This window comes from Onychomys torridus, chromosome 11 (genome assembly GCF_903995425.1).
Source record: "Onychomys torridus chromosome 11, mOncTor1.1, whole genome shotgun sequence".
NCBI classification, from domain to species: Eukaryota; Metazoa; Chordata; class Mammalia; order Rodentia; family Cricetidae; genus Onychomys; species Onychomys torridus.
In genome coordinates this window covers 59,748,448-59,773,225 of record NC_050453.1, presented here as the reverse complement: position 1 = coordinate 59,773,225, position 24,778 = coordinate 59,748,448, and the positions used below count along the sequence as shown (strand labels likewise).

The 24,778-nt window shown below is 43.5% G+C and overlaps 1 protein-coding gene across 2 annotated transcripts in view; it reads right to left on the bottom strand.

Annotated features, from left to right (window-relative positions):
- Window positions 1–4,616: 4,616 nt before the first annotated feature.
- Zc3h11a (zinc finger CCCH-type containing 11A) overlaps window positions 4,617–24,778 on the bottom strand; it is a 29,404-nt gene continuing 9,242 nt past the window's right edge. For both annotated transcript variants that reach the window (XM_036201950.1, XM_036201951.1), the window contains exons 4-15: window positions 24,321–24,524; window positions 24,102–24,218; window positions 23,798–23,878; window positions 22,627–22,737; window positions 21,531–21,590; window positions 19,206–19,304; window positions 11,534–12,037; window positions 10,748–10,830; window positions 8,339–8,666; window positions 6,592–6,758; window positions 5,725–5,792; window positions 4,617–5,369 (exon numbers count right to left, since the gene is read on the bottom strand). In XM_036201950.1, coding sequence (XP_036057843.1) covers window positions 5,111–5,369; window positions 5,725–5,792; window positions 6,592–6,758; window positions 8,339–8,666; window positions 10,748–10,830; window positions 11,534–12,037; window positions 19,206–19,304; window positions 21,531–21,590; window positions 22,627–22,737; window positions 23,798–23,878; window positions 24,102–24,218; window positions 24,321–24,524 — 2,081 coding nt within the window. In that variant the 3' untranslated portion in view covers window positions 4,617–5,110. The remainder of the gene's footprint in view (window positions 5,370–5,724; window positions 5,793–6,591; window positions 6,759–8,338; window positions 8,667–10,747; window positions 10,831–11,533; window positions 12,038–19,205; window positions 19,305–21,530; window positions 21,591–22,626; window positions 22,738–23,797; window positions 23,879–24,101; window positions 24,219–24,320; window positions 24,525–24,778) is intronic.

Here is a 24,778-nt window from a genome sequence, read left to right as displayed (position 1 = left end):
AGTCAAACAAAAACAAAACAAAGACAGCCCAGAGGCCTTCATTTCTCCATGGGAACAGAAGAAGGCCATGTGAGATCACTGCCAGCAGCTACCCACAGCCAGAAAAGAGCCACACTAGAAATACCACCTCCATCTAGCTGGCCAGGCCTTTACTCTCAACTGAGAAATCTGTTGAGCTATTTAGTTTTTAGTAACATATGGCAGCCTGGGAGAACTAATGCACCTATTAGACAGAGACTGTAAAGACAGTAAAGATCTGTCTTACACATGCCCTCTTCTCCAGGATCTTCTGCATGCTAGACAAGCATGCCACCTCTGACCTGCACCCCCAGCACTTAGGGAAGTATTGGTGATCAATTTGGGGGGGAGGGACATTGACAGGGTCTCTACATAGTCGTGGCTGTCCTGAACTATGTAGACCAGGCTGGCCCTGAGCTCACCTGCCTCTGCCTCCCAAGTGCTGGGATTAATGGTGTGTGCCACCACGCCCAGTTGGCAAACAACTAAAATACAAAGTAAATGAAGAGTATATGCCTGGTGGATTGACATCAACCTTATTTGAAGAAAAAGAAGGGTTTGGGAAGAAGCAGTCCAATGGTCATGGCCTCTTAGGTAGGCCACATAAACATTAACGAAGGCAGGGACTGAAGAGATGGTTCCTGGTTAAGAGGACTCACTGTACTTGCAGAGGACCTAGGTTTGGTTCCCAGCACCCACATGGTAGCTTACAACCACTTGTACCTCCAGCTCCAGGGCATCTGACACCCTCTTCTGCACCAGGCACACAAATGGTGCACAGACATACATGCAGACAAAATACACATTTAAAAAGCGGGGGTGGGGTGGGGTGGTGGTGGTGCATACCTTTAATCCTAGCATTCAGGAGGCAGAGGAAGGCAGAACTCTGTCTGTTTGAGGCCAGTCTGGCCTACAGTGAATTCCAGGACAGCCAGGGCTATGTGGGGAGACTCTGTCTCAAAAGAAAAAACAACACAAAAGGCAGAGGGCAAAAGACAGGATCCCTGCGTGAGGGTTGAGGCATTCCCAAGTATAAATCGGTGAGGTGCTGGGAAGTGCTTGCTCCACGTGTTCAAAGCCCTGGGTTCAAATCCAGTACTACATAAACCAGACATGGTGATGCCCATCTGTAATCCCAACATTTGAAAGGCAGAGGCAGAGGGTCAAAAGTGTAAGGCCATATGAGAACCTTTCTCAAATAAAAGTAAAATAAGAAATTAAAACTACCAAAACTCTAGTTCATTCTTCATTTTGTCTGGAGTATTATCCACCTAAAATTTCTATGTAAAGCTGTGCATGGTAGTCCCTCCCTTTAAGCCCCAGCAGGATTAAAGAGACAGGCAGCCTGGTTTACAAATCAAGTTCCAGGCCAGCCAACTGCCTGTAACTCCAGCTCCAAGGACTCTGGTGATCTGCTGTCCTCTGTAGGCATCCCCACACAAGTGGCATTCACATACACCCTCTCAAAACTGCTTCTTCAGTACTTCAAGAGCAGGAATTTGACTTCGATCCATCTATCCTTGATGACCAAAAGTGTTTAATTACAGTGTAAGTTCAAACTGTTCTGTGCTCCAAGGCGTGGGACTCCAAAATACTTGGCAGTCAATGTCAACACATCTAACGTTTCCTCCTGGTGGCTTTTCTAAAGGTGACCAATTCCCTTTGAGCTCTCAAAGCAGACAAGTGACTTCTCACCATAGCTGCTCCATCAGGTAAGGGCCCTCGTTCCCTGTCCTTCCACTGAAACAGTCTTGTTCGATTTAAATGTTTCCCCTAATCTGTCTAGTTCCGTATCCTTCACGCAAAACACCTTTCTAAAAGCTCCCTTTTCTAGCTCCCTTGACTGCAGACCTGTAAGTTCAATGGACTAAGTTTACTGCTAGTTGGAAACAAAGTAAAGATTAAAAAACAAAAAACAAAAAAACCCAGGGCAGAACAGAGGCAATAGTTTTAACTTACCACTTTTTGCTCACTGCCACACTCACTCCATCTTAGGAATTAAATCTAACCAAATACAGATTAATAATAGGCCTATTCAGTAGACTTCTGAAACCTTTAATTAAATATAAACAAACAAAAAACCAAAGGCCATAAAATCCTAGATTGCTGCTTGGGAATCAAGGCAGTTTTTGCTCATTTTACTATATAGTGTTAAGGGTTGAACTCAGGTCACCAGGCTTGGTGGTCATAAATCACTGGCTCTTTAATTATTAGAAACTCGTTTTAGGGGCTAGGAGCACAAGCAGAGGAAGCCAGAGGACAACACAGTTATCTGTCCATCTTTGTTGGACTCTGGTCACCAGGATTGTAAGTCACCCCCTCTGACATCACTTTGCAAATTAAAAATCAGCTGCAGGGTTTGGGATGTAGCTCGGCACCAGACTCTGGGGGCAATCCCTAGCACCACATGAAGCAGGTGTGGGTCATCATTCTGGTGGAGGCAAGAGACTCCAGAAGGCAGGTCAGCCTGAGCTGTAGAGGCTGGTCTATAAACACAGTTGGGCTTGAGAAGACTGACCCTGGAAGCTAGCAGTGACCTTTCTGTAGATTGTTTCAAAATGGGTCCTCAGGAACTATTATTATTAATGTTATCTAGTAAGCACGAATTTCCTTCTGTTAAACTGCCAAATTCAAAGGCAATGCAATGAAATGACTGCAGAATTATTCAGATGAAGGGAAGCAATAGTTTCAGAACGGGATCCCAGGAGTCTGGCCCACGGAACTCAAGCTTCGTGTGCAAACTGTAGTTAACTCTGTGTGGTAGCCTTCTCTCTATGGGGCTCCCGAGACTGGCAGAGATGGGAATGCCACATGAGAGATGCTAGTGTTAAGGTCAGAATTTCACAGATTTTAATCTTGTCTTTTCTTTTTGGAGTGGAATTCAAAGACCCTCCTGCCTCTGCTTGGGATTAAAGGCATGTGCCACCACATCTGGCCTAATCTTGAAAAAAATAAACAAACTGTAAAACTATCTCCAAAATTTGGGGCAGAGCCAAGCTGCAACATTTGATCTATGACCACTACGATATGTACATGAAGAGTTCATTCAACTTGATGGGACCTTTTGGGGATATGTGGGGGACAGCACTATGCTGGCCCAAGCCTTGTGTACACTAGGCCAGTGGTCCACTGCTAAGTTCTAGCCTCAGCCTGGGGACTACTAGGCTACTAGGAGAAAAACTCATCGTCTTTGGTTACTAAAAATTTACATGTATTTTTGTAACAGTAAGAAGAAGTCAGTATACAGTATGAAAAACCTGTACTCTTCTAATTAAACCTTTTCTCCCATCTTCATGCTGGAAAATTCTCAATCACTGACTATTAAGATCACTTTTAAACCTGCCCTCCTTTTAAAAAATTAATAGCATCACTTAAGTTATAATGATAAGAACTAAAGATTTCCTATATCAGTTTTATTTAAAACACAAAGAAGTATTTCTCTTTGGGTAATGGCAAATGGTTCAAATAATGTTGAACACAAATCATTGACTAATACAGGGCATTAAATAGGAACAGACTTTCTTTTAAAGCAAAAGAAGAGAGGTTATATACAAAAGGGACCTACAATCTATAGGTCAATTCAAAGAAGAAAACATGTGTATAAAATGCATGGTGAAAGCAGAACATTCCACCCCTGCTTTGGAGAAGGGCTATCTTACAACATTCAGTCAGCTGAAGATGGATTGGTACAAGTGTCTATACATAAATTTCAAGTCATTTTTGCATGTGCAGAATCATCCAGATCTTCCCAGACTGAACGGACAGTCCTGTGGCTTTCTTCCTTTTCCATCTTCCCAGCACGGCTACATGAACTTCAACTCTTGATGAGCCGCTTACAACAGCAGTTCCTTAGGAGCCAAATGACGGTGATCCAGGATTCCCCTGTGAGAAACAAACTGGCCACCTACAGAAAGTGTCACAATGAACGAGTCTTTCTTTCCGCCTTCCAATTCTGTACAGTGTCTCATTTCAAGACTATTACCCCATCAGACCTGTTCCTTCACAAGTCTAAACCTTGAGGTGATATGAAGACCAACATCAAGAAAAGCAAACTCAACCCAGAAATGAAGAAACTGGAGGTATCCAATACACCCCAGAGCATCTCACCATCCCTGTGACAGCACAGCCCAGTGTACTGCTACAGTCCGTACATCAATACTGGCAGCTTGAATGAGGTTTTTTTTTTTTTTCCTCCCCCTCCTCCCATGGTTAAAGCACATCAAATAAATACTAGGCAAGAGGAGTTTCCTGGGAGAGTTAGAAATTATAAAATTTACCAATTTTCTGTCTCTGTGATAATTCAATGCCAGTAGGAGAAAGATATTGAAGAAAAGGGACAATTTTCACACTAAAAAAAAGAATTTCCCTAGTCATGTCACCATCTTATAAAGAATCCAGTGAATCCCAGAAGTAGAAAAATCATTTCAGGGGACCCCTGAGGCACTTTAAAGCCTTTAAAAAATTACAGTAATAATAAATTATCTATTGCTCTTCAGAGGCTTATGGAGCAGCTAATGCAACAGGACCGGGTCCAGAGTTCTGTCCATATCTCAGGTTCTCGAGCCGCTCGGCCCTCTTTAAAGCTTAGACAAAATCTCCAAATACCTTTAAAAAGACATACAATTTAACATAGACGGAGTGGGTCTTTTGTTTAGTGGTAGCATGAAATTTGGTCCACAATGGTTAGCAGCTGTCTTCATTTTCAACTCTGATAATCTTAAGACAATACATAAATAAATACAGCAAGGGGAAGATCGCCCACACTGACAAACGTCTCAAGGAGCCACTGAGTTCTCTTGCACCATTTCATTTGGAGCCCGGTCTCATGTGGAGAGAAGGGCATTACAGAACTTTCTTCTCAAAGATACTAAACAATGGCAGCAAATGGACAAACAGTCATCAAGGGATGTAAAGATCTGACCCCAGGGGAACCAGGACACACACAGGTACTTCAGAGGTATACTTTTGATTTGGGCAAAATTTGAGACTAAAGAAATGATCACCTCAGGCAAATGTTAGAATAGATGAAACTAAGTCCAGTTTTGGTGAGGGTTTTTTTTTTTTTTTCTTTAAAGCGTCCTCACCATCAGCTTCAGCTGTCAATCATCTCTGAGAGCTCAAGCAGAAGGTCGTCTTCATCTTTGCCAGGATCCAAGTCAATCTCAGCTTCTAATTTGCCTCCTGAAATTTCCCATATCAGTTTCTCAAAATCATCTTCCACAGAGAGTGGAGGCTTTCCTGTTGAGGCAGAGCTGAGTCGGCGAGGTTTGGACGCCACCTGGGATGAGGAAGGGCCAGACCCTTCTGGGAGCAAGGGTTCTGCAGAAGACTGAGTTGAAGGGAGCACCAAACTGTAAGTGGAAAGCAGACTGTCAGCCCAGCTGTGCCCTTCCTCCACAGTTAAACACTGTTTCAAGAGTTAACCATGGCTGTGCGGCCTCGGGGACAGCTAGGGAAAAGTTATTGGTTCACTAACTGGGAATCAAGGACCTTTGGAACTTCGCCAGGTATTTAAAGTATCTTTTCAACAATAAGAGCAAACATCAACAGCAGTGCTGAAGAGCAGCAGCCTCAAATTTCATGCTTTTACCCTCAATGTGCAGTAAGCTTTAGAGGTAGCTAACTTGCAAATGTTCGGGGACTTATCACATTTTTGACAAAGAGGAAAATCAGTAATGACCCAGAGTTTGGTTAAGAAGACATTACCTGTCCTTAGTTTTTTCTGTCTCAGTCATGGCGATGGATGTATCCTCAGAGAGAAGGGGGACCACAGCCTACAAAGGAAGAGGAAGGTCAAACTCACTGAGAGTTATGCTTCTTCCCTTTCTGGTGTTTGTATGCTGCGTATGTGTATATGTGCAAGGGCCCATGTGCAAGTATGTAGAGTTCAGAGAAGGTTGCCTTCTCTCCTTCACTTCTATGGGAAGTTAAGTCTCTTACTGAACTTCAAGCTCATGGTTTCAAGTTACGCTGGCTGGCCAGTGATCTTTTGGGATACACCTATCTCTATCCCTCAATGTTGGGGTTACAGGAAAGTGTATGGCCACACTGGCTTTTTTTTTTAATGTAGGTGCTAAGGGATTCAAACTCAGGTCCTCATACTTGTATAGCAAGCACTCTTACCCACTGAACCATGTCCCCAAGACTTCAAGGCTTTTACAAGATTTTCTTTTTCTTTTTCTTTTTTTTTTTTTGGAGACGGGGCTTGACTATGTAGCTTCAGCTGTACCCGACCTGTGAAGGTCAACCAGGCTGGCCTTGAACTCAGAGTTCTATCTGCTTCTGCCTCCCCACTGCCTAGCTTCAAGTCAGGCCTTTTTTTCACCCCCAAGAGCGTATTTTCTTTTGTTGCCTTCTTAGAATCACAGCTAGTTTTTGGGTTTAGTGGGGGAATGGGGATCTCTGGTAACCTAGGATCTTCCATGGCAGGTGGTCTCTCTACTACTGAGCTGTAGTTACTAGAACAACAGTCTGAGGAAGCCAATGCTTAGGAAATGGCCGAAGTGTGAGACACAAACAAACAGCCAAAGGGCGAGGCAGAGTCTAGCACCACTGTGGTGGGTCAATTCTTACCACAGCCGCTTTCTTGGTGGGGCTTTCCTGCAGGACACTGCTGGCGCTGAGCGGCTTCACAGCTGCAATGACAGCCGAGTGCACCTCCACTGCCTTGCGTTTTGGAGCCAGTTTGGGAGATGAAACAACCTTGACCACAGATGGCTTCACATTGACTTTGGGTTTGGCTACAGGAGACAGAACATAGCTGATTAGCAACTAGATAATCTCTTTCACATACAGAGTAACTAACTAAGAATAGGATACAATGCCTTTAGTAGAAGAAACACCAAAATGTTGCCAGGCAAGGTCTATCCTAGCTCTGGGAGGCAGAGGCAGGAGAATCTCTGTTGAGTCTGAGGCCAGATATTGTGAGTTCCAGGATAGCCAGGGCTACACAAAGACCCGGTCTTAAGAATAACAAAAAAAGCAATACCAAAAGAGCAAACTGCCTGAATGAAAAAGATCTACCACACAGGTCACCAGGACATACTCTTCAATGTCACTATCATATTCCATGGTATGTCCTTCTGCAAAACAAGAGGAAAAGCTGACTGCAGCTGCACACTTGTAAGTAATCCCAGCACCCAGAAGGTTGAGGGAGAACCGAGTCTGAGGCCATCTGGAGATGGATAGTAAGACCCTATTCAAAACACCAAAAGAAAAATGCACCCCAGAAGTTCTGAATGGGGCATCTATGTTTTTCTTTTTCTGAAACAAGATCTCAGGTAACCCAGGCTACCCTCCAATCATGTGGCTGAAGATGACTGAACTTCTGATCTTTCTGTTTCCACTTCTTGCTTCACCTCTTGAGAAGAGCAAGGATTTGGTGATTCTAATCATAAACCCTTGAATGTTTGTGGGGTAGTAAAGAAAATAAAGCAACAGAGGAAAGGGTAAGCTCCATGATAGTAAAGAAAATAAAGCAACAGAGGAAAGAGTAAACTCCATGATAGTAAAGAAAATAAAGCAACAGAGGAAAGGGTAAGCTCCATGATAGTAAAGAAAATAAAGCAACAGAGGAAAGAGTAAACTCCATGATAGTAAAGAAAATAAAGCAACAGAGGAAAGGGTAAGCTCCATGATAGTAAAGAAAATAAAGCAACAGAGGAAAGGGTAAGCTCCATGATAGTAAAGAAAATAAAGCAACAGAGGAAAGGGTAAGCTCCATGATAAAGGTATCCAGATGCACAGAAACAATCCAGAGCATTCAAAGTATGTCCTGAAAGAGAATCTTCCTCCACCAGCCATGGACTCCAGCTGCCAAAAACCAATCTCAAACTCTCATTGAACAATTGGCCGACTCACAACACACGATTGAGCCTTCTGAGGCCCTCCACCTCGGTTGGCCTCTCCAGTGTAGTATAGCCTCTACTGGACTACCTGGACTGTGTCACATAAACCAATCTAATCAATCCCTCTTCTACATTCATCCTGCTGGTTCTGCTCCTCTAGAACACAAACTGAGCTGGGATCACAGGTGTGTTTCACAGCGTTTCTGTGCTGCTGTAAAGGAACCATGGCTCTGTGCTCACTAGATGAGCACTAACTGAGCTACAGCTACAGCCCCAAAGAAGGCAAAACCCACCGACCCACCCAGGCCGCAGCAGTTCCTTTTCAGTTGTGAGGAAGAACTGCCTAAGTTTCACCTTGCAGATTACTGTGTTACTACCACCTGTTGGTGTGACCTCAGTGCCCGCCAGATTCAACCCCACAGTTGCCAGCGATTTGGTCACTGTGCTATGATAAAGGTATCAAAATCACTCACCTTTACTCCTTTTTTCCAAAGTCTGTGCTGCACATTTCACATTCAGTATGGAGTCCCCGATTCCAGAGGTTTCTACCTCCCGCTTTTGGGACGACTCCGTGGGGAGCCGCTTAGCCAGGTGCCTTGTGATGCCTGATACAGCAGTGAGCACGGGCTTCCCCACCACCCGGGTAAAGTGCGAGGCCCCGTCTCCAGGGACAGGCGTCAGGGTTGGCCTCTCCCTCTGCGCAGCTCCTGCCTGCTGCTCTTTCTCAGTGTGTTTCTCTCGGGCAGTGTCACGTCTACTGCCTGGGATTTCTGTGGTGTCACTCAGGGTCTCATCTGAAGTCTGTGGAAAATTCAAAGAATTAAACCCTACTTTCTCATTGATAGTGCTGAGTGAATATCTAAGCTAGGCAGAGAATTACATGATTCAGAATAATAAGGAAGCTGATTATTTGATATTAAACAGAAGATATGCTATTAAGTGTGAAAGATTGGAAATGAAGATGTATGAATCAATAAAAAACCTAGATTCGTGCCGGGCGGTGGTGGTGCACGCCTTTAATCCCAGCACTAGGGAGGCAGAGGCAGGTGGATCTCTGAGTTCAGGCCAGCCTGGGCTATAGAGTGAGTTCCAGGACAGAGAAACCCTGTCTGGAAAAACCAAAAAAAAAAAAAACAAAACCAAAACTAGATGACCCCAAGAAAACACAAATAATAGGAATCAAGACACTATACATTAAGGTTTATGTCAAGATAGTATAACAACTGTGTGAAAATGTCCAGAAAGAGCTTCTAGTCACAAAAATGAACACCTTTAGGAATTACTAAAGCCAGAGCAGGCTGCAAAATGATATATTGTACATCTCTCAACCTGAGTTGAGTATTAAATCTGCTTATGTAACAAATAGCTTAAAGGAGAGGTAGGAGAAAAATTATTATAGCATTTATCCTTTGTTTTTGAGGGGAAAAAACTGAGCGTGCGGCCCAGAATGGCCTCCACTAACGAGCGCCTTGCCTCAGCCTTGCAGTCCCAAAGCCTAGGACTGACACAAGCGTGTCACCACGCCTAGGTTGCTCATCCTTTCTAAAGAGGAAAGTCCTGCTGAATGTGGTGGCACATGCCAGTCATGGCAGCACTCCAGTAGCAGAGGCAGGAGAACCAGTTCAAGGTCCTTGGCTACATAGCTAGCTTGAAGCTAGCCTGAACTATAGGAGACACCATCTCAAAAGAGTGGGAGCTGGACAGACGGACGGCTCAGTGGTTAAGAATACCTGCTGCTCTTGCAAAGACCCCAGGTTCATTTCCCAACAGAGACATGTCAGTTCACAACCACCCAACTCCAATTCCAGGGAGCTGATGCCTTCTTCTGGCCTCTGCAGACTCCATGAACACACATGGTGCCACAGTGTGCATACATGCAGAATACATACACACATGTACATGTGTATATGAACACTCATACACATAAAATAAATAAATCTTGGGGAAAAGAGGTCAAGTTTTACATGATGTTCAGCAAAATATTAACAGCCAGTTAAAAAACTAAGAAAACTAACATACAGAGAACTGTAAGAATCTTCCACAGATACTGGGCAGTGGTGGGTGCAAACCTATAATCTCGGCAAACAAGAGGAAGGGGCAGGCAGATCTATGTAAGTTGGAGTTTGGTCAGGTTTACACAGTGAGTTCCAGGTCAGCCAGGGCCACATAGACCCTATTTTAAAAACCAACAATCGGGACTGGAGAGATGGCTCAGAGGTTAAGGGCACTGGCTGTTCTTCCAGAGGTCCTGAGTTCAATTCCCAGCACCCACATGGTGGCTCAAAACCATCTGTAATGAGATCTGGTGCCCTAACTATCTATCTATCTATCTATCTATCTATATATATATATATATATAAAATAAATCTAAAAAACAAAAACAAACAAACAAAAAACTCATTAACAAAAACAAAGAATAACTCCAAACCAAACAAAAAAGAAACTTCCATAGAAAATGATGACCACAGTACTGGGTACTGTAGTGGAGGTTGTAATCTGCACTATGGAATGAAGCTGGCTGAGGCAGGCAGAGTTCAAGCAACATAGTGAGAAACTGTCTTCAAAACTCTTCAAGGGCCGGGCGGTGGTGGCGGACACCTTTAATCCCAGCACTCGGGAGGCAGAGCCAGGCAGATCTCTGTGAGTTCGAGGTCAGCCTGGGCTACCAAGTGAGTTCCAGGAAAGGCGCAAAGCTACACAGGGAAACCCTGTCTCGAAAAACAAAAACAAACACAAAAAAACCCTAAACAACAAAAACACAACCCAAAACAAAACAATTAAAACCACCTCAACCTACCAGTGAAATTGTTGACGGAAATTTAATGTATAGCAAAACTGTTTAAAAGCACACATCATTCACCTCATCTGACAGACCAACTTACCTCACTAGGCCCAGTCTTAGTCCCGCTGCTCTGAGAAGCAATTTCACTGCCTTCGAGCTCGAGGTTCCGCTCTTCTTTTGCACCTATATTCACATTAAAACACCATTGCTTTAATCAGGATGTGAGGAAGGAACTAAAATGAAAACTTTTCTTAATGAATACAATTGTACTGGCTAGCTTTGTTGTCAACACAAGCTACGGACATGTGGGAAGAGAGAGCCTCGGCTGAGAAAATGTCTCTGTCAGACTAGCCCGTGGGGCATTTTCCTGATTGGTAATTGATGCAGGAGGGTCCAGCCCACCACGGGACGTGCCACCCCTGGGCAATTGGTCCTGGGTTGTATAAAAAGGCAGACTGAACAAGCCATGGACAGCAGACGAGTATGCAATACTCCTCCATGGCCTATGCTTCAGTTCCTGCCTCCAGGTTCCTGTCTTGACTTCCCTCAATGATGGACTTGTGATCAGGAAACGTAAACCAAGTAATACTCCCTAGTTCAGGCTGCTTTTGGTCAGTGTTTTATCACGCACAGAAAGGAAACTCAGAGAATAGTAACGGAAACCAAAAAAAAAAAAAAAAAAAAGAGGTGGGGCCTATCGAACCTCAAGAAAACACCAACACACCATAGCACTACAAGCTGCTACTGGAAACAGCTTACTCTACTGAATCCGCTGGCTCAAATTCCCTCAGTTAAGAAAAGTTTGTCAAGAACTACCCAAGCTCCTGGAGGTCCTGCCCTGTGCTTTATTTACAATAGGCCTGTTGCTTGGAGGAGCTCTACAGACCTGCTCTTTTGGTGATGCGGAGCAGCCTCTTTGCCCCAGGAATAGCCTCAGCTTGAGGACGGGAGCTGGCACTGCTCTCAGAGCTTCGCTGTACCCTCAGGGCCTTCTCCAGTTTGATTTCCTCTAGCGTCTTTATATGCACCTCCTGCATAGACCTGGCTCTTCCTGCAGGCTCCTCAGGTTGTCCTTTGCTGACAGCAACAGGTAACAGACTCACTGTCTTCTTCACATCAGTATCTGCTGTCAACTTGGGGCAGCCTGTGTCCTTTTTGGATTTCTGTCTCTCCATTTCCTGCTGCCGATGTTTCTTTTCAGCCAGGACCTCAGAGAAGGTTTTGATCCGCACTGAGGAAGAGCTTTTGGTTCCTGATGAAGACTCGTCAGTCCGGGAAGGCTCTTCTGTTTTCATATTGGTTTGCAATTCTCCCCGTTTCTGACTGGCTCTTTCAAGAAGAATTTCTTCCAATGTCTTCACGTGGATCTCACCAGCTTTGTTACCTCTCTCTGTTTTGGGAAAGAACATATATTTACACTTGTTTCTCAATGACTTATGATCTCTCTAAGAGTAGAAGAATACAGGGAGAGGTATCAGTTACCTCATGCACAGCATTGGCTTCACTCTCAATTGTAGACAACTGCAAGAAAGTCTCCAGAGACAAACCTGATTGGTATTTCTATCCAGAAATACAACACAAATGGCTGAAAACCATGTATCAGTGGAGAAACCTGCACCATTATAAACCTTAAGTAAAAGAAGCAATGAGCCCTCCATTCACTCCTCTGTATATAACACTTGCACTGGACACATGCCTAGAAACCGTACTAAGCCAAGCCTCCCTCTGCCCAGGTGTGGTCTATAGTCTGCCAAACCCCAGTAACTAAATGAGCTGTCGGAAGTCCGGCAATGGAAACTGCTTTGAAGCACACATTGAGAACATCAACCACTGTCTAGGAAGTGGTCAAAGCAACCTTTTCATGAAGTGACATTTAAAACATGAAAAGGAAGAGGTAAAATAAAGCAGGTGTCAAGACAAAACCTAAACAAAACCCAAAGGCCACAAATGTGACCTGCACCCCCAGACCTCAAAAGATCATTCTACAACTGTTTAAAACAGAGAACAAATGTCACATTAGACAATCATTCTCATTTCTGGAGGGCCAAGTACAGAAATAATGAACTGATGCAGAAATTAAAAAGAGATGATACACATACATGCATGTACGAACACACAGACTAACCAGGTGTAAGAGAGTTTCATTAAAATTCAAAAACAAACTACACCCCAAGCTCCTAAATACAGCATGTTCTGGAACTTTGTGAACTTGGTATTGCCCCTACCAGTCTCACTTCTACCAGTGTTTCTGTAACCCAGACTTGCCTGGAAACCCCTGATATGACACAGTCCAAGTTAACCCCATGTTTAGAGCAATCCCCCTGCCTTAGCCTCTTGAACTACTACTTCCGTCACTCTTGTTTAAACAGAGCTTATTTAAAGGGTTAGTTTTAATGCAGCTCAGTTTGGATTCTCACTCTCCAGTCCAATGAGTTTCTCTGGTGACACGATGATCAGAGTCCTGGAACTGCCTGAACCTCCAAACATACTGGATGCTTTCTGAGAACTATCGATGCTGACAAAGAGCAAAGTACTCACGACAAAACAAGTACTCAGTGAATTATCTCTATGTTTCGAGTAAGTCTTTTGTGATAGGGTCTTGCTGGAATACGTTGACCTCAAACTCACCATTCTCCTGTCTCAGTTTTGTGAGTACTGAGATAAAGGGCTACCACAACTTTCTTCTCATTGGATTTTTAAAATGATGGTGGGGCTGTAGAGATGGCTCGGTGGTTAAGGTTCCATTCCCAGTACCCACATGGCTGCTCACAACTATCTGTAACTCAAGTTCTAGGGTATCTGACACCCTATTCTGACCTCTACAGACACCAGGCATACATGTGATGCACCTACACACAAGTAGACAATTCACACATATAAAATAAATGAATCTAAAAAAGAATTAGGGTTGGGGATTTAGCTCAATGGTAGAGCGCTTGCCTAGCAAGTGCAAGGCCCTGGGTTGGGTCCTCAGCTTAAAAAAAAAAAAAAAAAATTATTGTAATTTTTTTCCTTCCATTTCACAATGACAATCTAATCTCAAAATAATCAAAGAAAGCACATGGTTAATGGTGAATTGGAGACTTGTTTCTCATCCCTACTAAAATGTCACTGAAATTATAAAGACATTAAAAATAGAATTAATCTACACTAATCATGAGAAAAGAAGAATGCCATGATAGAGTAATCTTTAAAACTTTTTGTGAGGAATCTATTTCAGTGGATATGTTTAAACAGTAGATATAACTCTAAAAGAACAGTCAAGCACCATTCTACTCAGCAGCACAGTAAACTGCCAAGTCTAGGTTAACTAATCTGAAAAGGAACAATGAACAATGGAGAAATCATCAAGGTAGAAACGGAAGGACTAGGGTAGAGGATACACTGAAGACTGCTTGCCTAGCATGCATAGGACCTGGCTTGATTTCCAGCATCTCAAAAACAAATACAGAAAACTAAGCAGGCAAGCAAACAAGCAAAAATCCCAGATTCATTCCAGAGCAGCCTACGAAAAATTAAGCTGTTCAGGAAGAAAGAAAGGGAGGGAGGGAGATCAGAACAAAAATCTTTTGAAGACAAATGCCAAAATAAACACATCTGAAAAACTAAGCAATGAAAAAGACAACTTTAGTCTACAAGCAGCCATTTAGATTAACAGGATAAGTGAACTATAGCCCACAGGCCAAATCTGGCTATTCAGTGTAATTGGAACACAGCCGCTCCTTCATTTACATATTCACGTTACATATGGCTGCTTTCACACCACAGTGGCAGAACTGAGTAACTGTGCCGAGACAGTGGACCACAAAGACTACAATGTTTTTGTTTTTAAGGGTAGTAGGATCAAACTGAGGGCACCACTATGCTAATCAAGTACTCTAGCACTAAGCTACTTCAAAGCTTCAACTATTCACTAAGTGGACTTAGAACAAAAAAGCCAAATTAGATTCAAAGGGTCCACTGAACCCTTGGCTTGCCAGCGAAGTGTGTTTACATCCACTACAGTGAAGTAATAGTACATCAGGGAGACAGAAAACCCTAAAACACTGGAGAATAAAGCTAAGAATGATAACTCACATCTGTAATCCCACCAACATCTGGGAGGCCATGACAGGAAGGTTGCCATGAATGAGGTCAGCCTGGACTACAGAACTGAGATTCTGTCTTAAGGAAAGGTGGTGGTGGTGGTGGTGGTGGTGGTGGTTTTCTTACAGGAAAGTAAGAAGCTCAATATCAGACTCTCTTTTAAGGATGCTATCGTAAAATGATACAGAAATCAGCTATGGTTGGATTGAGAAAGCCCAGAAATACAAAATTTAAAACTCTTGTATAAAAACTATCACATCAAATCCTGAATAGCATAAAGCAAAACTGGAGGGGTAAGAGTACATGGCAGATCAGCTGCCTAGCATGTGTGAAGCTCCAGGTTTGAAACTACAGTACCGCAAACAACAAGAAAAGCAAGTATGTGAATGTATGGATATTTACTTTATATAAGTGCTCCTACAGTTCCCACTATTGAACAGAACTACTATTTACAGGAAGAATCTAAGAATATAAAGAACTTCTTTTCTTGTCTTTTTTTTTTCAGCTGAGGATCGAACCCAGGGCCTTGTGCTTGCTAGGCAAGCAAGTGCTCTACCACTGAGCTAAATCCCCAACCCGTATTTTCCTTTTTTTTTTTTTCTTAAGACAGGATCTCTACATAGCCATGGAACTTACTGTGTAGGCTAAGCTGGCCTCAAATCACTAAGGTCTCTCCACCTGTTTCCCGAGTGCTGGGGTTCCCGCCACACACACGCACACACAGAAGCCAACAGATGTCTTTGTTGCCCGAAAACAAAGAGCAGCTCATGGTCTGTACACATCTTTGTCATCTGACAGAACGCAACTGGTTGGATGCTGCTTGGAAAATGACTTTTTTCCACCCTTTTTGGTAATGCTGACTGAGCCAGGGACCATGTACACCCTGTGAATTGATCTACATACCCAGCCTATTAGAACCTAACTGTCTACAACATTCTAGCATATAATACAGCATGCCTCTTACTGGATTTCCTCTTTGTCGTTGTTTTGTTTTTTCGAGACAGGAATTCTCTGTGTTGTTTTGGTGCCTGTTCTGGATCTCACTCTGTAGACCAGGCTGGTCTCAAACTCACAGAGATCCGTCTGACTCTGTCTCCCGAGTGCTGGGATTAAAGGTGTGCGCCACCACCGCTGCCCCGGCTGGATTTCCTCTTAATACTTTGATGAGCACCCATTTGTCCATATTTGAATAGCACTTAAAACACACACACACACACACACACACACACACACACACACACACACACACACAAACACAAGCTCTAACTTAACTGTAATGGGTGAATCAGAAGGGAGGGGACAAGATAGCAGCAGCAAATATTTTGCTCTTCTGATTTTGTTTAAGCACCTGTTGCCTCCTTTGACTAAGCTAGCAAAACAGTCCCTTCAGGGACCTGAAAACTTGAACTACCAAAAGAAAAAGGTTTAAAATTTAAAAAGTTAAAACAAGACTTTTCACAGGTCAAATATTTTTCCAACATTTACAAATTAAGCTACACTTCTAATGCAGCTTATTTTTTTAAAAAAGTCAAGGTCTTAAACTTTTTTCCTTGAAATTAATTTATGTGAATTATACATTCTTTAGAGCACTCCAGAAAGAGGAATGAAAAAACGCCAAATGCCTGTTTCAGGGCCAGGAAGGGTTCAGGGTTAAAGCCTAACAACTCAAGGCTGATATCCAGAACCCATGGCAAGGTGGAAGGAGAGAATCAAGTTCACAAAGTTGTCTTCTGACCTCCATATGAATGCTGTGCCTGCACACGTGGGGGGGGGGGGGGGGGGGGGGGAGGCAATGACAGACGGATGGACACACACACACATACTCGTGCACAAAAATTCTGAATTCAGGGTTGGGGATTTAGCTCATGGTCCTAGGTTCGATCCCCAGCTCAAAAATAAAAATTCTGAATTCAGAAAAATAATTGTTATTGCACAACATTTTAAATCTTTTTGTTTATTCTTTGAGTCAGGGTCTCACTATGCAGCCTTGGCTGGCCTGAAACTTGCTACGTAGACCAGGCTGGCCATAAGCTCCCAGTTTCAGCCTTCTAGGTACTGGGATTAAAGGTGAGCAGGCTTCTTCTCAAGCTTTTGCCAACAAAGTCTCTTGTAAATCTTTGTTTGGAGGTTGCAGTAGGGGAGCACAGCTGTTTGCACATCATCGTCCAGTCCTCTCGGACATCCGGGAGGTGGTAAAGCAGGACTGGCACCCCTGCTTAACTAGTCAGGACAGCACAGTCAAGCTGGCAGGCAGTGGCCTGTGCCGTGTCCCATGAGTCATGGCTGCTTCCACACTCTAACTGAACTGAGACACAGGTGGTAGTTGGAAGGCTCTGGAGATTTTCCCCAGGACCTCACATGCTAGCAAGAGCTCTCCTGCTGAGCTACAGTGCAAGTGACAGACTAGAAAGAGAGGAACGTGACAAAGAGAGAGTCACTTCTGCTGGTCCTGAGCACACAAGCCACCAAATGGCTTTTACTTATCAAAGCCTCTTGAGCCACAATAGAAAAGTTTACTTTCCAGAATCCTCTATACACAAGAAAAACCACAACAAAAGTTTCCATCTACCCCCTCAGTCATTAACCCAATGTTTCACCTAAGTCATAAAAGTGGCAAAAAAAACAGTAACAAAAACAAAACACCTACCTAACTCCGGACTTCTCTCCTTCACATACAACACCTTGACTTAAACACTCATCTATACCACTACGTCCATTTACTTGAACTACTTTACATCTTTCCAAGGTTTATTTTTGGCTATTTCTATGTGTCTCTGTTAGTATATGCCATGTGTGTGAATGTGCCAGAGGAGGGTGTCAGATCCTGGGAAGCTAGAGTTAAGTGTTTGTGAGCTGATGCCTGATATAGGTACTGCAGAAAACCCCTCACTTTTTCTGGACTAGCAGGTGCTCTCTTTGCAGTCCTATCTGGGCTATTTACCAGTTCACATGCCAGTCAGCACCTCGCCTTCTAATGTCTCTCAATAACACAAGCCAGCTCACAGGCTAAAAAGCAATCTGACCCTTTTTAATGTTTGTTTTTCCCGTAAGATTTTTTGTTCATAGAGACAGGGTCTCTCTACAAAGCCCTGACTGTCTTAGAACTCCCAGAGATCCACACCTGCCTCTGCCTGAGTGCTAGGATTAAAGGCACCCCCCGCTTTTTTTCCTGAGACAGTGTCCCACTATGTTGCTCTGGCTGTGCTAGAACTCACCACATAGACCAGGCAGGCCTTGAACTCACGGAGATACACCTGCCTCTGCCTCCTGACTGCTGAGATTAAAGGCATGGGCTACTACACCCAGCCCCAGCCCTTCTTATTTAATTGGTTTACTATTATTATTGTGTGCGTATGTGAGGACAGACGAATGTGCCTCACTGAGGACATGTATGAAGTCAGAGGACAACTTTCAGGTGTCAATCCTCTCCTACCTACTGTTGCTGCATGGGTAAACACAGGCCCCACACTGCAGCAAGGACTTTTGCCAGCTGAGCCATCATCTCAGCAGCTCGATACCTTTAAAATAACCTTGCAAGAGTTTGTTCCTCCATTAGAACAAGCTCAAACTCTCACACAAGGCTTTGAGAGATTCTAACAAATCCCTTGTTCTTCTCTTGTTATCCTGCCCTTCATCCCAATTCCATGGTTTATTTAGCCACCTGCAGTTCCTTGAGTCTATGACGCTTCCTCAGCTCTTTTCGTGAATACAAACCCTGGCTGTCTTAGTTTCTACTGCTGTGATCCAACACCAGGCCCAACCATCAACAACTTGGGGAGGAAAGGGTTTAGCTCAGCTTACAACTCTCAGGTCACACTCCATGCTGAAGGAAGTGAGGGCAGGAGCTTGGAGGCAGGAGCTGATGCAGAGGCCATGGAGGAACGCTGCTTACTGGCTTGCTCCCCATGGCCTGCTCAAACCTGCTCTCTCAATTCGTGGTACCACCACCCAGGGGCAGGACCACTCACACACAGCGGGCTGGGCCCTCCCACCTAAGTCATCAATTAGGAAAAAGCACCACCTGCTTGCCAATTTGGTGGGGATATTTTCTCAATTGAGTTCTTCAAAACAGCTCTAGATTATGTCAAGTTGACTAAAACTAGCATGCACGCTGGTCCTCCAACTTCACCCAGCCAATTCCTGCCTTTAGGTTTGAACTTCAACACCATTTCCTCTGGGATGTTTTCCCTAACAGAGCAGAATGCTGAGTATGCTTCCCATGTGCTCTCACAGGAGCATACATTTTTTTTTTCCTGTCACAGTATTTATCACAGTATCGTGGCTATTCCTGTATCTTTCAGGAGCCTGTAACCTCCAGTGTTGACAAGTGTTAGCTGTTAAATGTTGGCTACTTAGCGTCAAGTAGAGGAAGCACCCAAGTGTTTGTGAGGAGTGAGCAGGTGCCTAGCCAGCCTCAACTGTCACTGTCACTGTCACAGAGAGACGAACCGCAGTAGAAAACAAGCACTTACCTTTCTTTGGTGCTTTATCAAGGTTGGTTTCTGGAGCTTCCACCTTTTTTCCCAGCCTCTGTGCAAGGCTTCGCTTTAATGGGGGATCACTGTCACCACCTACAAACAGGGAGATTTAAGATTTTAATCTTCAACAAAGTGAAACAAAAGAAAGAGCTAACAACTTCTGCCCTCCAGGGTTCTCCCATTGTGCTGTAAGCCCGTATTTAAGACCTTCTCCCTCCTTCAATAAACGGCATTCGGCATTAAAAAAAAAAAAAAGAAAACAAACAAAATTTAAAAAGAAATTGGGGGGCTGGAGAGATGGCTCAGTGGTTAAGAGCATTGACTGTTCTTCCAGAGGACTGAGTTCAATTCCCAGCAACCAAATGGTAGCTCACAACCTCCTGTAATGAGACCTGGTGCCCTCTTCTGACCTGCAGGGACACATGCAGGCAGAACACTGTATACATAATAAATAAATATTTAAAAAAAAAAAAAAGAAAAGAAAAAGAAAAAAAAAAAAGAAAGCCAACAACAGACAATTACATTTTCTGCACTTAAACGACAATTGCTCACCACCTTTTTAATTTAATGTTAAAAGCCAAAAATGCCCTAGAAAGAAAAAAATTAGGAGACTACAAATGCAAATAGACAAGCGGATACTTTTCAGACAACTAAAATCACAGAGAGCAAGCCCTAAGCCTGGCCAAAGCGAAAGCGCACAGAGAGGGCATCTTCACCGCCTGTGCTAGACAGTCTTCTGTCAGCATAACAAGCTAGAGTCACCTGAAAGGAGGGAACTCACTTGAGAAAATGCCTCCATGAGATCTGGTAGAAGAGTAGGGCAGTGGGGGCGCACACCTTTAATCCAGCACTTAGGAGGCAGAGCCAGGCGGATCTCTGAGTCTGAGGCCAGCTTGACATACAGAACAAGTTCCAAGAAAGCCTGGGCTACACTGAGAAACCCTCTCTTGAAAAAACAAGAAAAAGCCAGGTGGTGGTTGCGCACGCCTGTAATCCCAGCACTTGGGAGGCAGAGGCAGGCGGATCTCTGAGTTCAAGGCCAGACTGGTCTCCAAACGTTCCAAGAAAGGCACAAAGCTACACAGAGAAACCCTGCCTCGGGGGAAAAAAAAAATCAAACTGTAAGGCATTTTCTTTGGTCCACTGTGGGTGGTGGCCATCCCTTGGCTGGTGGTCCTGGGTGCTATAAGAAAGCAGGCTAGCAAGCCAGGGGGAACAAGCCAGTAGGCAGCACCCTTCTATGGTCTCTGCATCAGCTCCTGCCTCCAGGTTCCTGCCTTGCTGCAGTTCCTGTCCTGATCTCCTTTGATGATGAATAGTGATGTGACGTGTGAGCCAGATAAACCCTTTCCTCCCCAACTTGCTTTCTGGTCATGGTGTTTTGTTTGCAGCAACAGAAACCCTAACTAAGAGACCACTAAACTTTGAATTCATAGTAAATTCAGTTAGGAAAATAGTAAAAGAATTTTATGATGCCTATTTTTTAAGATTTATTTTTATTTGTTATGTGCATGGGTGTTTTGCCTACATATATGTTTGTTAGTGTGCCAGATTCCCTGGAACTGGAGTTACTTACAAACAGTTGTGAACTATCATGTGGATGCTGGGAATTGAACTCGGGTCCTCTGGAAGAGCAGCCAGTGCTCTTAACCCCTGAGCTATCTCTCCAGCCCCTTACAATGCCTATTATTCCTGGGGTATGAATACTTAGAGTGGTGGTTAGATGATCAAATCATGCCTTTAAAAAAATAGAAAAAAAAAAAAAAAAAGAAGAGAAGAAGGGAGAAGGAGGAGGAGGAAGAGGAGGAGGAGGAGGTGGTGGTAGAAGAAGAGGAAGAAGAAGGAGGAGGAAGGAGAGGAGGAGGAGGAGGAGGAGGAGAAACAACCAACTGAAAATATCTATTATTCTCTAGCTTATCCAAGTGGAGACAAGGGTCTTATAGTCTTGGCTGACCTGGAAATAGCTATGAAGACCAGACTGGCCTTGAACTCACAAAGATCCTCCTGCCTCTGCCTCCCGAGTGCCAAGATTAAAGGCGCATGTCACCATGCCTGTAATTAGTAAACCTAGGACCTTCTAAAAGGTTAGTCATGGGCTGGAGATGGCTTAGCTCTCAACCAAAAGGAAAAGATTAGTCATGGTCATAATCTACTAAGTTAGAATACTTCAAACTGCTGTAGCAACCCAGGAACTTTATAATGTTGTCAGTCAAGAACACAGGCAGCCTCACAGGCCAATACTGAGGGTGCTTATATGAAGAGTCTCAACAAGAGAACGTGTTAATGCACAAACACACAGATACACAAATTCTAACTCACCTACTGAAAATTTTCGTTTTCCCAGTCTCTCAGGAAGACTCAGTCTAACCCAGGGCTCTTCTGAAATGGCAAAAATAAAATGTGTTCACTGTTAGCTGATTCCTTTACATTCATATGAGCCTGCTAAGGAGGTATTTTGAAAATTACATCTCAGTCTTCAGTCACATTTAACAAGAAAATAATCAACAGTCTAATGAACATGCAACAGCATGGCAATATTAACAGTAGCAAACACATGGAGAGAGGCTCTGACCCTGGCCAAACTATCCTTGTGGGCCTTGGAAAGCTAGTTAACGTTATTACATGAGCAAGTAAGCCTTCTCTGAAATGTTTGTGGTTCAAATGGGACATTTAAACATACAATTTAATGTGTTATACTCCTATGCTACATAGCTTTAGGTCAACTTGACAAGCTAAAGTCATCTGAGAGGAGGAACCTCAATTAACAAAATGCCTCCATAAGATGAGGCTGCAGGCAAGCCTGTCATGCATTTTATTCATTAGTGATTAATGGGGGAATGCCCAATGTGGGTGGTGCCATTCCTGGGCAGGTGGTCCTAGGTTCTATAAGAAAGCAGGCTGAGCAAGCCATGAGAAGTAGCCAGTTAGCAGCACCCTCCATCTGCATCAGCTCCTGCCTCCAGGTTCCTGCCCAGCTTGAGTTCCTGTCCTGACTTCCTTTGTTGATAAACAACAATACGGAAGTGTAAGCCAAATAAATTCCTTCCCTCCCCAACAGTAACCTAAACTAAGACAATTCCTTATTAGATTTTAAACAATTCACTAAAAAGACTGACATTTTTCCTATCACTCTAAATATATAATAACATTCTTTACTCAAATGAGCAGCCAATAAACTTGGTGAAGCAAAGAGACCATATTAAATTAGATACACATAAATGTGAGACTGCCTGAGCAAGGAAGTATTCTAACTTTTTAAACAATAGGATCAAATGTATGAATTTTCATCCTTATAGATGACCAAAATACTTCTGGTTCTCCAAACACTCCAAAGTGAATAAATCTATTACCCAAGGACTTTGTGTTCCCGATTACATAAAAGTAGAACCCAGTAACTCTAGGAGACCTACTATACCTTGTTTGCTTGACAGAGTTACTGTCCTCACCACAGTCCGAACATTCTCCTTTTCAGGGCCTGGATTGGACTGAGGCTGATGTGAAGCGCTGGCAACTCCTGAGGAGCTTTCTGAATGAGAAAAGTCAAATAAATAAACTATGGAAAATAAAGCTAGTCCAAGTCAAGAATCTTTGTCCTATGAACCTTAGGTCCAACACGGACTGCTCTGATGTCTGAATGCTGTCTCAAGCAGACACTCAACCTTCTGTGTACCAGGAAGGCTAACAAGACTCTAAAGCTAAGACAGAGCATGTTTTAACCTTCAGCACTGGCATCCCATTGATCCCATCTGCAAAACAAGGTTCCTACAGAATAAGCTTTACGGACAGCCTCCTCTGAACCAACTATTTACTATATTTAGTATATCCTTAGCTATGACTACATTTTAGAGTAGGAAATCTCACCTAGGTTGAGGCAAGCTCCAGAAGAAAATCTTAGCAGTCCTTAAGAACCCCCTTGTCTCTAAAGATAGTTATTTTCTTATAGTAGGCTGTGTGTGCACATGGAGCTAAGAGATCAACTTTGGTATCTTTCCTCAGAGACAGCATCTTATAAGGACCTGGAGTTAGCTGACTGAACTAGGCTGGCTAGTCAGCAAGCCCCAGGGATCTCCTGTCTCTGTCTCCCCAGAACCCGGATTCCCAGCTCACATCCATGCCTGGTTTGTTTACATGGGTGCTAGGGCTAGAGGCAGGTCCTCAGGTCTGTGGAGCAAACACTTCACTGAACCATCTCCACAGGCCCTTAATGTGCCTCTTAACTGTTGCTCTTTACTTACAGTTGAATATCTCAAGATAAAGCCCAGCACGGTGGCGCACGCCTTTAATCCCGGAACTTGGGAAGCAGAGGCAGACAGATCTCTGTGCGTTCAAGGCTAGCCTGGTCTACATAGTGAATTCTAGGATGGCCAAAGATACAAAGTGAGATCCTATCTCAAGAAACAATCAATCTCAGATGTACAGGCTTCTTTAAATTACCATATGGTTCTAGCTCCAGTAGGTTCTTTCACTTTGACAAGCCATAGAAATGAGAATCTGTCTTTGCTAGATTTGGCTGTTGCTGTCAGAAGTATCAATTATTCTCGTCAGGCAATATGCAAGTATTCATGCCAAAACTCGTGATGACTTACCACCTTGCTTCTTGGATTTTTCCTTCATTTTCTTTGATTTAATTTCCTCAAGAGTTTTTATTCCAAAATCCAAACATTCACCTGGGAAACCCAAGAGGGAGAGCACATGAGGAACTACAGCCTTTTTCTCTGCACTTTCTCTGCAGGCACTCAAGTACTTTGAGTAAATGACTTCTAAGAAAGTCTGTGTCAGTAGGCGGACAGCGTATCTGCTAGGAAAAGCTCACACTTTCGCAGCAGCGTTTCGAAGGTAGCTAAAGCAGCAGTGAGGCTTCATGGCAGAGACAGGCCAGCCTCGTCGTACCTTGCTTTCCACCGACTCCAGGTCTCCGGGCAGAAGCCACTCGCAGTCCATTATGAACTTCAGGAGTTGGCTGCAGGGCAGGTGTTTTGCCTTCATCGCCCTCCTCAGAAAACTGATCTGGATGTCCACATTTAAGACAAATTTCCAATTAAGACCAAGACCAAATAAGACATTACATTATTTGCCTTAAAAAGGGGGGGGCCCCCCCGCTAACCGTACCGTCATCATCTTCATCATCATCGGCAGCATTGATTACAACGGGTGGATGCGTGGGGCTAGGGACGTTTTCTGAACTTTCCACTTTCATTACACTCCGCAGCTGAGGGGAGGGGTTTGACTGGACAGACAATTTGTTCTGTTGAACTGTGAGTTGGCTAGCCTTTACTTCTTCTTCTTGCAACTCAGGCACAGTGGGTAACACAGCTAAACATTAAAAAAAAAAAAAAAAAAAAAAAAAGACCAATTTATAACAGAGAATTATAATCCCAACTCAACAAAATTCCCTATCCCTTTGATAAACTTGGTACATTTTTCTTATGAACGGATGTTTTTTTAAAACTTTTTCCCATTTTCATTCTGTAATTCTCCATGAAAAAAAAAAAAAGTATTTTTGAGCCAGTAACTCTTTATTGTATATAAACAGATGGTAGGAAGTGAAAGCAGTAAACCCAAGAGTT